The following is a 13,950-nucleotide window of genomic DNA, read 5'->3' as shown; positions in this document are numbered from 1 at the left end:
AACTGATCCTCATTATGTGTTATGTGCCAGAAGAGGCCTCAATTCTGAACTGAAAGTCCTGACATCATTGTTTGGGATTAAAGGGATGGAATGAGGAAGTATCATTTTTCCCTCAAAGCATAGGATATATTTATTTGAAATTTATTTATTTTATTTATTTTTTAAGTAGGCTCCTCACTCAGCATAGAGCCTGATGGGGGACTTGAAACTCAGGACCCTGAAATCAAGGCCTGAGCTGAGATCAAGAGGTAGATGCTTAACTGACTGGGCCACCTAGGCGCCCAGTTTTGAGATTTTTAACTAAAAACAGCATTCAAAAACTACTTCTGACAGAAAACCAGATATGATATGCCTCCTGATGGAAGTAAACATCACCATTTATGACGTATTTCTAGTCAAGCAAATTCAAACTTCAATCTGATGAAGTTTTAGTATCTGCCTCCCAATTAATAGAAAATAGAGTAGCCAGAGGAATACACAGGATAAAATAAGCAAAATCAAAATCATAGCAAATTCTACAGGGCATATAATCTCGTATCCTAAAAAAAAAAAAAAAAAAAAAATACTATAAGGAAAAGAAAAGAGGGGGGAATCTGTAAATAAAAAGAAATATAAGAGATATATTAACCAACTGCAATCTAACTGAATCCAAACTTTTAAAAAAATAATTTATGAGAGAATTCAGAAAATTTGATAACTACCTAGATATTTGATGGTCTTAATGAACTGTTATTGATGCTTTAAAAATATGGTAATATGGAATTTCTTTACAAAAGAATTATTGTATTTTAGAGAATATGTAATGAAATATTTACAAATGAAATGACATGCTGAGACTTGCTTCAGAATAATCCAGTAGGATCTCGGAAATAGCACAGGGAAACAACATTTCACATAAAAGTAAGATAGGTACATGGGCTGAATTTATAGGTTTGGTATTTTTCATAATAAAAATTTTGGAGGAAAAACTATTTCTGCAATTATAGCCTCTAAAACTCATAAAAACTTGTGACTTTTTAATTTTGTTGTTTTAGAAAGTAAGGGGAAAAAAACAGAAAGGAGAACCAAAATGATGCATTAATCACAAATATATGAGGTTTATGCATAAAATTACTAAAATATTAGATTGTTTTTAAGTTTTGGTAATTTTTCTCATAAATAAGTTTTTCCTTCATCTCTTGACAATAACTCTCCCTATTCAGATATCATTTTAATAACACTCTACAAGCTAATATCAGAAATAACAGGTTAAAAATATCTATTATAAAGGAATCTAAAACATGGGGTGGAGGGAACTATAGGTAAGTACTAATATATTCAGCATGGTGTTATTAAAAGTCAAAACATGACAAGTCTATGGCTAATAAGGAAATGGTTCATTAGATGTATACACTAAGTAGGATTTTGGAAAGCCACTAAAAATGTAAAGATTCTGTAACAATATTTTAAAATACTTATAAAATTTGTAATCTTAATACCTAGTATAGGAAGAATGGGTATAATTTCATTAAAATGTTCATATGGGATAAAATAGAATATAAATAACTTTTATGCATATTATAGCTATAGCTACATTAAAAATATACATAAGAACTAATGTTAAAAAGAAATGTACAGGAATTTTATGTCAGCAGGTTGGAAAAATGTTTACCTTCTATGAAATATTTTCCAAAGTTGCGTTCTTTTATTTTTGAAAATAAACTTAATATTTTACAAAGTATATAATGGACTTAATAATTTACAAAGTATATAATGGAGGACATCTAACAACATTAAAGAAATATAATCCTTTAATCCCTGCCAAATCCAAAATATTATCATTTCAACATGTCATCAAGAAAAATTACATTCCTTTTTCCTACTAGTTGTTGAAATCCACTGTGTATTTTACATTTACAAAACATCTCAAATCAGACTAGCCACATTTTAGATGCTCAATAGCCACATGTGACTAGTGGCTGTCTACTGGCTAGTGCATGTCTAGACAGCATAAGCTTTAGCCTTCATACATTCATAAATACTGTATTCCTACTATATGTCAGCACTGCTCTGGGAATTGTGAACAAGACAAAGTATCTGCTCTCATGGAGGTTATGTTCTAGATGGGGAAGACAGACAGCAATGAGTAAACCAGTAAGATTTCTAACAGTGATTGAATACTTAGATAAAGATGCTAGTAGCTTCCTCCCAATCTTACGTTTCATGGTAGTGTATTTTACTATCAGATTGCAGAATTATTACACTCATCTCATAAATATGAAACGCGAGGCCTAAATAATGATATAATATTTCAAATGTATTACATTTGCAAAAATTAAAGGTGATGACTCTGACAAACATATTGGAAGAGGTGATCTCATATATTGCTAATGAGATTGTAATCTGATGTGACTACTTTGAGAACTACTTGACTAGCGCTCCCATGCTGGGCACATACATACCCTACTTTAACTCTAGCATATGAGTGAAACAGGTATAAAAAATGTTCATTGTGACATTGTTTATTATAATACCAAAAATATGAGAGAACAGGTATCCAACAATAGGAGAAGGAATTGATAATGTGACAATCAGGTCATGGGAACAGAACAGTTAAATAGTGTGAATAGTTCAAATGAATGAACGTAAAAATGAAAAATCTAGAAAATAATGCAGAGTGGAAAAATATATGTTGTAAAATGATAAATCACCTATGATTACATACATTTTAAAAGACATACAGGATAATATTATATATTATAAACATATCTATATAATAAAAATATTAGGACAGGAAGGCTACACACCAAGTTATGACACTAGTGGCTTCCGTGGAAGAAAGGAAGGGATGGAATTAGGAGGGGAAATAAGGGCAACTTAACTAAAGAATCCTTTTCTGAATTAACTTTCTCTGAAATTGAAAATAAGTTCTTGCTCAAAGTCCCTAGTTAGATGCCTTCTCCAAAGTCACCAAAACTCCAGTCAAATAAGACATGAAAGTAGCACCTCTGTATTTTGTAATCTATCTATGCTATTACACTCAAGGTTTTATCTTTCTTTTTTTTTTAAGATTTAAAAAATAAAAATATAAGCTACTTCCACCCAAGAGGACCATTTTTCAAACTCACTGTCCTAATTTGGCGTGAAACAGACATTTATATTAAGGACACCAATTGCTTTTTTTTTTTTTTTTTTAAGATTTTATTTATTTATTCATGAGAGACAGAGAGACACAGGCAGAGGGAGAAGCAGGCTCCATGCAGGGAGCCTGACGTGGGACTCGATCCTGGGTCTTTAGGATCAGGCCGTGGGCTGAAGGCGGTGCTAACCCACTGGGCCACCCGGCTGCCCTACTTTTGCTTTTATCCTTATAAACATTCTATTCCTGTAGTTAAAATCTAATGCTTAATTTTCCTATTAAGCCCTTAACAGCAGCACGCTGTGCCCATTACTTCTTTAATAGGAAGAAGCTGTCTTCCAGTGTGACAATAATAAAAGGGAAAGTGGGAGGAAAAGTTGTTCCCTCAAATGTTTCTTATAATTAAGGCTTATTAGTTCCTTTTTTAAAACAAGCACTATTTTTGAAAAAAATATCAATAATGTGGTTGTATGCGTCCTAATAAAAAATATTCTCCTAGTTAAACAATACATAATATTGGGAAATAAGGAGTAAGAAAGGACATCTTTTCTCTCTTTTTTTTTTAATTTTATTTATTTATGATAGTCACAGAGAGAGAGAGAGAGAGAGGCAGAGACACAGGCAGAGGGAGAAGCAGGCTCCATGCACCGGGAGCCCGACGTGGGATTCGATCCCGGGTCTCCAGGATCGCGCCCTGGGCCAAAGGCAGGCGCTAAACCGCTGCGCCACCCAGGGATCCCTTTTCTCTTAAAATAATAAGTGGCTTGGGGCACCTGAGTGGCTCAGTTAGTTAAGCATCTGCCTTCCGCTCAGGTCATGATCTCGGGGTCCTGGGATTGAGCCCCACATCGGGCTCCCTGCTCAGTGGGAAGCCTGCTTCTCCCTTTCCCTCTGCCTGCTGCTTCCCCTGCTTGTGTTTCCTGTGTCAAACAAATAAATAAAAATTTAAAACTTTCTTTCTAAAAAAGAAAAAATGGCTTAAGATTAATCTGTGGGGAATGCTAATTTACTAACACTGGATTTATCAATAATCCACACACTTTACATATCTTACTAATAGTACTTTATTTTTAAGTTGCTTTGTGGTTTTCAAAAAAAAATTTTTATCAGTGTATCATTTGATGCTCAAATAATGCATTCACTGAAGCTGGGGCAACCTCTAGCCAGGAAGGTCCTCAGATGGGCTGCCTGAGGAGTTACATATGCATTGAGTTTAATTAGCAAAATGGGCTGGGTACCGAATTACCACTTACTGCAAGTTTTCCAAAGAATAAGCTCCAAACATTTGCCTTAAAAGTTTGACTTTTGACAGATAACAACATTATCTATTTGTAAGGTATGATCTAGTAATATAACCATGTCACAAATGTTTGTTCTCTCATTTTGTGGTATTTTAGAAAAGTATTCTATAGCAATATAGTAACATATATATTTAGGGCTTATCTCTTTCAGAAATCCCAAAAATCAACATATAAACCCAAGAAGTAAGAAGTGAATGGACAATGCAGAGAACGGCTATTGGGGGGGAAATTGCTTACTTCAGAAATTTGAAATAAGCTATTGCATTCTTATGCTTTTTCCTAAGCATCAATACAGAAACTTAAAATCTAGAAGAATACTCTGCTGTACATTCTGGTAATCCACAGTCTTATTTAAATAAAGACCAAATTTTTTAAAGCATTTTAGTTTTTTTTAACACATTATAATTGGGATCACTCTATAGGGGAAAGTGCCTTTAAAAAAAAAAAAGTTTTATTGATTTAAGTCATCTCTTCACCCAGTGTGGGGCTTGAACTCATGACCTCGAGATCAAGAGTCACATGCCCCCAGAAATGCCATTTTTGCTCAGAAATCTCCATACATCTGTCACAGTATTCTGATGAGGTACAGAACAGGTAGTAGGATTTACCTGGCAGCCTTGACAATGATTTCCAAGAAAAGAAATGTATTATAAAAATAAAAAATGGCCCAACTGCAGATTAATGTTAAATAATGTTAAATGATGACAACTGTATTGTTTAAGTACATTCTGATGGTCAAGAATGTTACAGTGTTCTAAGAGCACTCTTAGCCACCCAGAGGCACAGATGCATCACACAGGAAAGGACAGTTACTGCCCTCCATGAAATTTACCTAAAATATGATCAAAGTACTTCATACATAGAGACTTAAATTTTTCCTTAACCTATTTATATTTTCAACTTGGAATTTCCCTTAGAATTGCATCATTTAATTATTATCATCTCCAAATTTGCTTTGATTTGATCTCAAATAGTCTTTTAAGTGGTACTAGTGTTCTAGGATTTATATATATATTAGGTATTTTCATAGGCTTCTACTAGCTGTTTTATGTCTTTTAAAATAGAGAATTTAAAATACATGCAGTATTCTAAGTGGGATCTGATAAATACTGAGCAGAAAGCATAATTAATTTTTGACTTTCACATGTATACTTCTCTAGATTATACTAAAAAAAAAAAAAAACTAGCAACAGTACCAACTTGCCCAGCTACACCATAATCACCAAGTAATCATTTCACACTAAATTCTCTAAGAATGAGGGGGTGCTTAAAAAAAAAAAAAAGCCAGTGGGGCTCAAAAGAAAAATACTTTCTACATAGTATGAAATAAAATTGGCTTGTACTATATGGCTAAATAGAAAGGTCCTGGATAAATTATGCTTAATTGCAGGAAAAAACATACATTCATTAATTATTTTTAAAAATCTGCCTATGGATGAAGATAAGCAAGGCAACATTAAGCAAAAGCACCTTTTCCCTTCTCTCGGAGCACCTATTCCCTGCTCTAACCAGTCAAAGCTGTTTAGTTTTTCTTGTCAGCATCCCCACATTGAAAGAGATTTAACCTCAGTTATTTATATTATTCACATTTGTATATATATGATTTTCAATGTTGCATTTTAAATCTCTTATTCTAATTGAAAACATATCATCCTTGTTTAAAATTTTAAAAATATAACCAAACAACTGGAGAGTTTGAACAAAAACCAATCTCTCTGAGAACAGAAAAAAAATGGGTAAGGAATACCATTTTTGTTTAAATTTATTTTAACTTCAATGGTGTTATTCCTACCAGGAAAAATCCAAGATAAGCAATAAATTTTATTTTGGAATTGAGAAAACTAGAGGTGGAGGGAAGGCCCTCAAAACGCCAACCAAACCAAAATACAATCCTTTTTTCCCCTATTTCCCAGGGTATCCAGATGGACTAAAACAATATGGGAGGCAACCTAGTCAACCTGTGGGTGATAAGAGATTCATCCCTGAGAGCTGTCACGTACACAGCCCACATCCCTTTCTCACGAGGTTCTTGCAAACCCTCAAAGGGATCCTGATGCCAAAACATCTCTCTCTCTGGCCCCTTTAATTTCCCCTCCTTTTTCGATCTGAACAAAAGTCCTTCCCTTTTCCTAACATTGGTTAGACAATAAACTCTTTTTATTAAATTTCTGTAAACAGTTTATCTACCTGTTCTAAGACTCCTAGGATGTGTATGTTTGTGTGTGTGAATATGCATATATAAACAAATAACTGGGCAAAATGTGTACTATAATATTTTAGGATATGATTCTATATCATGATTTAATCTCTGCCAATCTAATATTTTAGAATTTTCCTTATTATTTCTATGTCTGATAATAAAGTTTTTATAATCAAATATATCTCTGAGAAGCTTCAATTTTAGCAATAGAAGTATTTTTCCGTATCAAGCTAACCATTCTGCATTTTATCTACTATTTGGTTTTTATCTCTAAATTAGGAATCCTTAATCTTTTTAAAATCCTTAATCTATTTTGAGACTAGATCGAAAGCTGTGAAACTACTCTGCAGAAAACTGCAGACATACGAAACACTTTGCACAGACACTAAGTTAAAAAATTCTCAGAAGTTAGGTAATAGCTATACTTGTGGTGAGCATAATGTATGGAGAAACTGAATCACTATGTTGTACACCTGAAGCTAACGTAACACTGTGTCCACTATGCTCAAATAAAAAAAATTATTTTAAATTAAAGTAATATCTAATTTTGAAGGCAAAAAAAAAATTCTCAGGTCTATGCAAGTTAAGAACCTCTGCTTCAAGTGAATTTAAGTACATTAAACTTTTATTAAAATAATTTTGTGAAAAATGGACATTTCTTCAGTTCCTTAGATCTCTTATGATTCCATTCATTTTTTTAATCTATAAACTAAAATTTTCTTTTTATTGGTTAAAAAAGAAAGCAGAGTCAACTATAATAGTGTGCTTATATAATTAATGTTTTCTTCCTTGCCTCAGTTCAGGGTACGATGTGTTAGGAAGATCTACATATATCCAATGTACGTACAATCTACATGTGTCCAAAACATATACATAAGAGTCATGTAATTTGGGTTTGGGCACCAGAATTGAGTTTCATTTATAGACTACAATTTAATAATTTACTGAAGGCTAGATAAGTTTCATATATATGAAAATCAAACTTCCTGGAGAAATTCAAGGTCTAACACACTGCATTATATACAGTGCTCAGGACGACATACATGGAATGGAGTCAGGAAGGTTACCAAGAATTGCTTTCTGATCTTACACATGAACTTCACAATTTGGCAATTTAAGTCACACAGTAAAATCAACTGTAATTTTATGGTCATCTCTTACATACCAAAAACCCAAATTGCAACATTTAAGTTTTAAAATTTTAGTTTCAAATTATTCCAACTTTGTACTTCTATTTGTAAAACTATGATGGCTTATACATATGAAAACATGTACCTATTTACTTTTAATGAGTATGTAATTTGAGTAGTTTTCCTCTTATAATGAATGAGGGCTTTTGTGGCAATTGTGATCTTCTGGGGTACCAACTACTCACTTTGTAACTTGGTTGCCATGGGTGAGATCTTTGACCAGAAAATTGAGTAAAGATAAATGGCTTATAAAGTGGTCACATCTATGCAGGCCTCATCAGCATCATGCTTTAATACAAATAGCTTTCAAAAAAGCAATCTACATTAAAAAAATCTCAAGAAGCTGGTGCAGAATATTCAATAAATGTTTTTGCTGTTTATGCAAATGACATGTTAAAATGTTAAATATTAAAACATTAAAAATTGTAAAGTATAAGTTTTAGCTAAATTTCCAATTTAATCATTTAAAGAAGTCTTATGTGATGTAGTGATTTAAAAACAAATCCCCATTTCTATTAACATAAATCTACTTAGCCCAAATGAGTATACATTTATGCTTGATGTTTGCCTCTAATTACTTTTGCTCAGAGTTTCAGGCAATCAAGTAATCATAGTGCCACCAGAATGCATTTATAGAGACTTTTATCACCCAGTGAAATAAATACTTCAAATGTATTTTCATATTAAAAAGTCAGCATTAAGGGATCCCTGGGTGGCGCAGCGGTTTGGCGCCTGCCTTTGGCCCGGGGCGCGATCCTGGAGACCCGGGATCAAATCCCACATCAGGCTCCCGGTGCATGGAGCCTGCTTCTCCCTCTGCCTGTGTCTCTGCCTCTCTCTCTCTCTCTCTCTCTGTGACCATCATAAATAAATTAAAAAAATTTTTAAAAAAAGTCAGCATTAAGAATGATATTGAGCCAACTATTTTCACTAATAATTAAAAATGTAATACTAAAACACTGTCTTGAGATAGTACTTTTATGTTGGATATATGCTGAGTACTAACACAAAATTCTTACCTGTAATGTACATGTGTGACTGTTGGTTTCCTGTACCCAAGGATCCAGGTTTGAATATCTATGGGTTCAGCTTTGGGATAAGCTATAGTTGTATCTATTATCCACTGGAGACCTTTAGATTTGCTCTCTGAGGACAAAGCAAAGAACAACTTAAAATTGGATCAATTTTTATATTATTTAAAATAATATAGTATAAAGCATGTTGATGTATCTTTTGCTTTATGAAAATATGATGAACTTTGATGTTACTGTTTCACATAATACACTTAAGATGATACCAAGCATTTCCTATATGAAATGGCTGAATCTCAAACAAATGAACAAATAACAGAGCACTATTAATTACTGGACATGCACATTCAAGCATTCAATAAGGATGCACTATCAAGGTCTAATTTATATTTTATCACTCATAAAAACTGACTTATGAAAAAGTCAGAAGCTAAAGTATCAAGCCACAAAAGTAAAAAAACAGACCTCAAAATAAAACAAGTCCATTCACCAAATACAATCTAAACACCAAGATTTGTGATACTTGGAAGACATTAATAAATACTTGGAATAGGCCCCAAATTAAGCATTTTATTGATACATGATTGTCAGCTGCTGTTCTTATTTAACACAAATTTTAAAAACTCCCATTTTAGTAAGAGTTCTATGCAAATAAAGCAGTAAAACTGTCCACTCTTTGGTAGGTACAACAGGTAACATTGTAGTGAGAGGGGGTGGGAATGTTCTGTTTGCTTTGGTTGTTTGGCACACTGCTTTTATTCCCAGCATGGAGTACAAAGCTGAGCAAGAGGTGAGAGGGGAATCCTCCCAGAGAATGCAGATAGCCGGACTTGGGTGATAGTCTGTCCTTTATTTGGTATTTAAGAGAGCTCTAAAAAAATGAAACTTACTCTCAAACATAAGTCAAATGTGTACTAAGAATCAATGATATTTTATTTTTGTATATCAAATCACTAGAAGGTGACTTTAAGCTTTAAAAAAATTTAAACAATATTCTGAAGGGGACAAAATACCATAAAAATAGGTTAAGAAAATAGTAATGTTTAAATAACTTATTGTTAAAGGAACAGAGTTTAAGTAAAGAAACACATTTTAACAAGCTATCAGTGATGTACATGCTAAAATGTTTAGTATTTGGATCATATCGTTATTATTATTATTATTTTTTGGATCATATATTAAAACAGACATGAAGACATGTTCTCTATTTATATGGAGCAAAACACTAAAAAGTAAATATTAACATTAGAGAAAATAAAACACAAAATATCAAAACACAGAAGAAAATGGTAAAAGTAAAACTAGTTTTGGAGTATATAACTTTCTAGAATTTCTTATAATTTTTCCCATTCCTATTTTAGCTAGAATAAAATTTTAACCAAGGTAAGATAAATAATAAGCTATTTGATTTTCATTATAAAAAGAAATTGTTTCTCTCCAAGAGAAAAAACATTTTCTTCATGATTGTGGGATCAGTATGACAATAGCCCCTACCCTTGTGATCTAGAACACCACAGGGTATTATTGACTGGGCAAAACTATTTAAAAAACAGCAGTCTTTATTAGTGCAACTAATCCTATTTGGAAGACCTTTGCCTTCAAGCTTTGGCTTGGCTGACATTGCCACCCTGTCTGTCTGAAGCTATTCTGAACTTTCCTTTTCTATTAAAAGACTCTTTCAATTTGTCTTTTTAATAGACGATGAAAGATTAAGAGAGCTGACTGCCAAGCAACTGCTTAAAAAAAAAAAAAAAACAAATGAAAACTCAGTGCAGTCTTATAGGCATTATCTCTATGTCTGGTCCTAACCATCATTAAAAACATAAATTTCTGAGGGCAAATCATTTCCATTTTTATTTTTTCTAAAGAGCATTTTCTTATTTTTTTAAAAGATTTATTTATTTGAGAGAAAGAGAGAGAGAGAGAGAGGGAGAGGGAGAAGGAGCACAAGCACAGGGAGGGGCAGAGGGAAAAGCAGACTCCCCAGGGAGCAGGGAGCCCACTGGGAGGCTAGATCCCAGGCCCTAGGGACCATGACTCCAGCCAAAGGCAGATGTTTCACCAACTGAGCTACCCAGGCACCCCTAAATTTTTCTTAAATTGCAAAATATTACTAGGAAACAGGCCTAGTGTATTTCTTTTAGTTTTTTAATTTATCATTTATCACTAGGTTTCATAGTGTCTTGGATAAACTTGTTTATTAAAACAGTCTTGGGCATCCCGGGTGGCTCAGCAGTTTAGTGCTGCCTTCGGCCCAGGGCGTGATCCTGGAGACCTGGGATCGAGTCTCGCGTCGGGCTCCCTGCATGGAGCCTGCTTCTCCCTCTGCCTGTGTCTCTGCCTCTCTCTCTCTCTCTCTCTCTGTGTCTCTCATGAATAAATAAATAAAATCTTTAAACATTTAAATTAAATAAAATAAAAAAATAAAACAGTCTTCACACTGTTGGCACAAATTCTTCTGCAAACCTTCACAGTTCATCAGGCTATCTCCAAAACAGTTGTATCTTTGGGTATGGTTTGCTGGCCATAAAAGTTATACATACTCATTATTAAAAAAAAAAAAATCAGTAAACTATTCAGAAATGAAGGGAGATCACCCATAATGTTACAAGTCAGAGAGGCAATCACTGCTAACATTTGGAATCTTTCCTTTCACTCATTTTTCATTGCTTATTGTTGACATATTTGAGATCACAATGGTTTCACAAGAGTTGTATGTTCCTCCCACTTCATTAACATGATAGAGGACAGGCTCCTTCCAAAGCCAGAAAAACTCTATAAAAATCATCTGTAATGGCTGTGTTATACTGCGTTGGATGGATATTTGATAATTACTTGTCTGTTCTCTCTTCTATTTCCAATTTTTTGCTATTAAAATTAATGCTGTGATAAATAGAAAAGAAAGAAAGAAAGAAAGAAAGAAAGAAAGAAAGAAAGAAAGAAGAAAGAAAGCAAGCCATAATAACCTTCTTTGCCAGTATGCTAGATTATTTCCTTTTGGTATTATTTGTAGTGGAATAATGGAGTCATTTATCAACACTTTAAGGATCTTAATAAACACCATCAAACTACACTAAGTTCATATTCTGTATCAAAAACAAACCAAAAAAACTTTCTAAATTTGATAAATGAAAAAATATACATTATTACAATTTCTATTTGATATCTCTAATTCGTTTTTCAAATTAGTGATTTCTATTCCTGTACCTTTAACCTAGCAATTCCACTTCTAGGAATCTATACTAGAGACTATATTTCCACAAATATATAATAAGATATTTATAAGGAATGTTTACTGCAGCAGTGGGAATGGCCAGGAGTATGGGAGTTGGGGTAAGAGAACGATATCTTTGACTTTATGCATTTTATATCATTTGAATAAATTATTGTAAGCATGAACTATCTTCTGTAAATAAAAACAATAAAAAATTAAATTTGCATCTTCTCCCTGAGTATTACTTCTATTTGACAAAAATTATAAATATAGAAGAGAACAACAATGTTATCTTCTGGGACTTCAGATAATCCCTGAACTCCAACAAAAGAAAAAGTGCTAAAAACCATCATACCTAATTCTTTAGCATCTCCTCCTGCTGGACTTCCATTTTCCTGTCGTGCTACAAGTGCACTCAAGATAATGTTTGTTGCCCCAATCCTTGGCAGAGTGACATGTGTAAGAAATGGCAAGTTATTTTTCTTGGCATACGCTTGACTTGTTTCTCGTCTCTTCCTGAGGAAGCCCCCTTCTGGAAACAAAACAATCCATTTTCGATCTCTGCTCCTGTAATTATTTTCTAGGTGCTTTTTAAGAAGCAGCAGCTGCTGGTCACGATGAGATTTTCCCTAAGGAGGCAGACACACACATAATAAGTATAGGTACATTTGAAATTAAAACTCCATCAAATTAAACAGTAATAACAGCTTCTTTTTTTTTTTTTTTGCCTTTTCCTATTTTATTTATTTTTTTTTATTGGTGTTCAATTTACTAACATACAGAATAACCCCCAGTGCCTGTCACCCATTCACTCCCATCCCCCGCCCTCCTCCCCTTCCAACACCCCCAGCTCGTTTCCCAGAGTTAGCAGTCTTTACGTTCTGTCTCCCTTTCTGATATTTCCCACACATTTCTTCTAGATTAGAAGAGTGATTTTCCCCCACTTACTTCCCCGTTTGACCACGGTGGTAAAAAGAAGTGATTAACACTTACATTGCATTAGCACTCTAGAGGCAAAAAAAGTACTCTAAATGCCCCTGAAGAGTTCACTCATTCATCAGCTTAGTGACTATTTACTGAGTGCCTACTACGTGGCAGGTGTCATCCTACACACTGGAGATAGAGAAGTAAGTAAGTAAAACCCTCATGGAGCTTACTTGAGTGGAAAAGATAGAAAACTAAAATGTATAAATTCAGCTGGTGATGTGTTAGGAAGAAACAGAGTAAGAGGATAGAGAAGGTCAACAAGGTCAGGGAAAACAGCTCCAAGGAGGTGAAGTTGGAGCAAATGGGCTGGTAATGTGAGGGAACCAGTCAAGTGGAGAGGAGAGGCAGAGGACGCCGGGTGCCAAGAACAAGAAGGACAAAGGCCCTGAGGTGGGAACAAGTGCTGCATGTTCAAAGAGCATTGCCAAGGCCCACGTAGCTGATGTGTAGCTGATGTGTGATGAGTGAGTAAGATAGTGTGGTAGGAGAGGAACTGCAGAGAGAGGTGAGGACAGAGAAGGGCCTTGAGTTTGGTAAATAGTTTAGGATGAGAAGTCAATGGGTGATTTTGAACAAGGGAGGGTTATGATCTTATTTACATTAAAAAAAAAAACAAAAAAACTGCTGGCTCCAGGGACAGAAAGACTCCAAGAGATAAGCCTGAAGACTATTGTAGTAGTACTGGCAAGGGGGTGTGATGAGATTTGACTACGGTGTATTAATGAGAAGTGGATATGTTCAGGAAAAAGTTTAAAAGAGCAAACAGGGCGTTCTAATGGACTGGACCTTAGCATGAGGGAAAGAGAAGAAAGAGGATGGCTTATGAGACTTCAAAGAGGAATCCAGAAAAATTTGTAGGAAAGCCCAAAACCCACAGACAAATATTACAAGAGTTCTTCCTTTCAGTAT

The 13,950-nt window shown here is 34.1% G+C and overlaps 1 protein-coding gene across 1 annotated transcript in view; it reads right to left on the bottom strand.

The window, feature by feature from the left end:
* LPGAT1 (lysophosphatidylglycerol acyltransferase 1) overlaps positions 1–13,950 on the bottom strand; it is an 80,960-nt gene that overhangs the window by 25,288 nt on the left and 41,722 nt on the right. Inside the window, 2 exon segments of the mRNA XM_077902194.1 lie at positions 8,829–8,955; positions 12,410–12,683. Of these exon segments, the coding sequence (XP_077758320.1) occupies positions 8,829–8,955; positions 12,410–12,683 (401 nt within the window).

The sequence above is a fragment of the Canis aureus genome, chromosome 6 (genome assembly GCF_053574225.1).
Source record: "Canis aureus isolate CA01 chromosome 6, VMU_Caureus_v.1.0, whole genome shotgun sequence".
Classification (NCBI taxonomy): Eukaryota; Metazoa; Chordata; class Mammalia; order Carnivora; family Canidae; genus Canis; species Canis aureus.
Note: the sequence above shows the minus strand (reverse complement) of the source record. Positions and strands in the feature narration are given on the sequence as shown.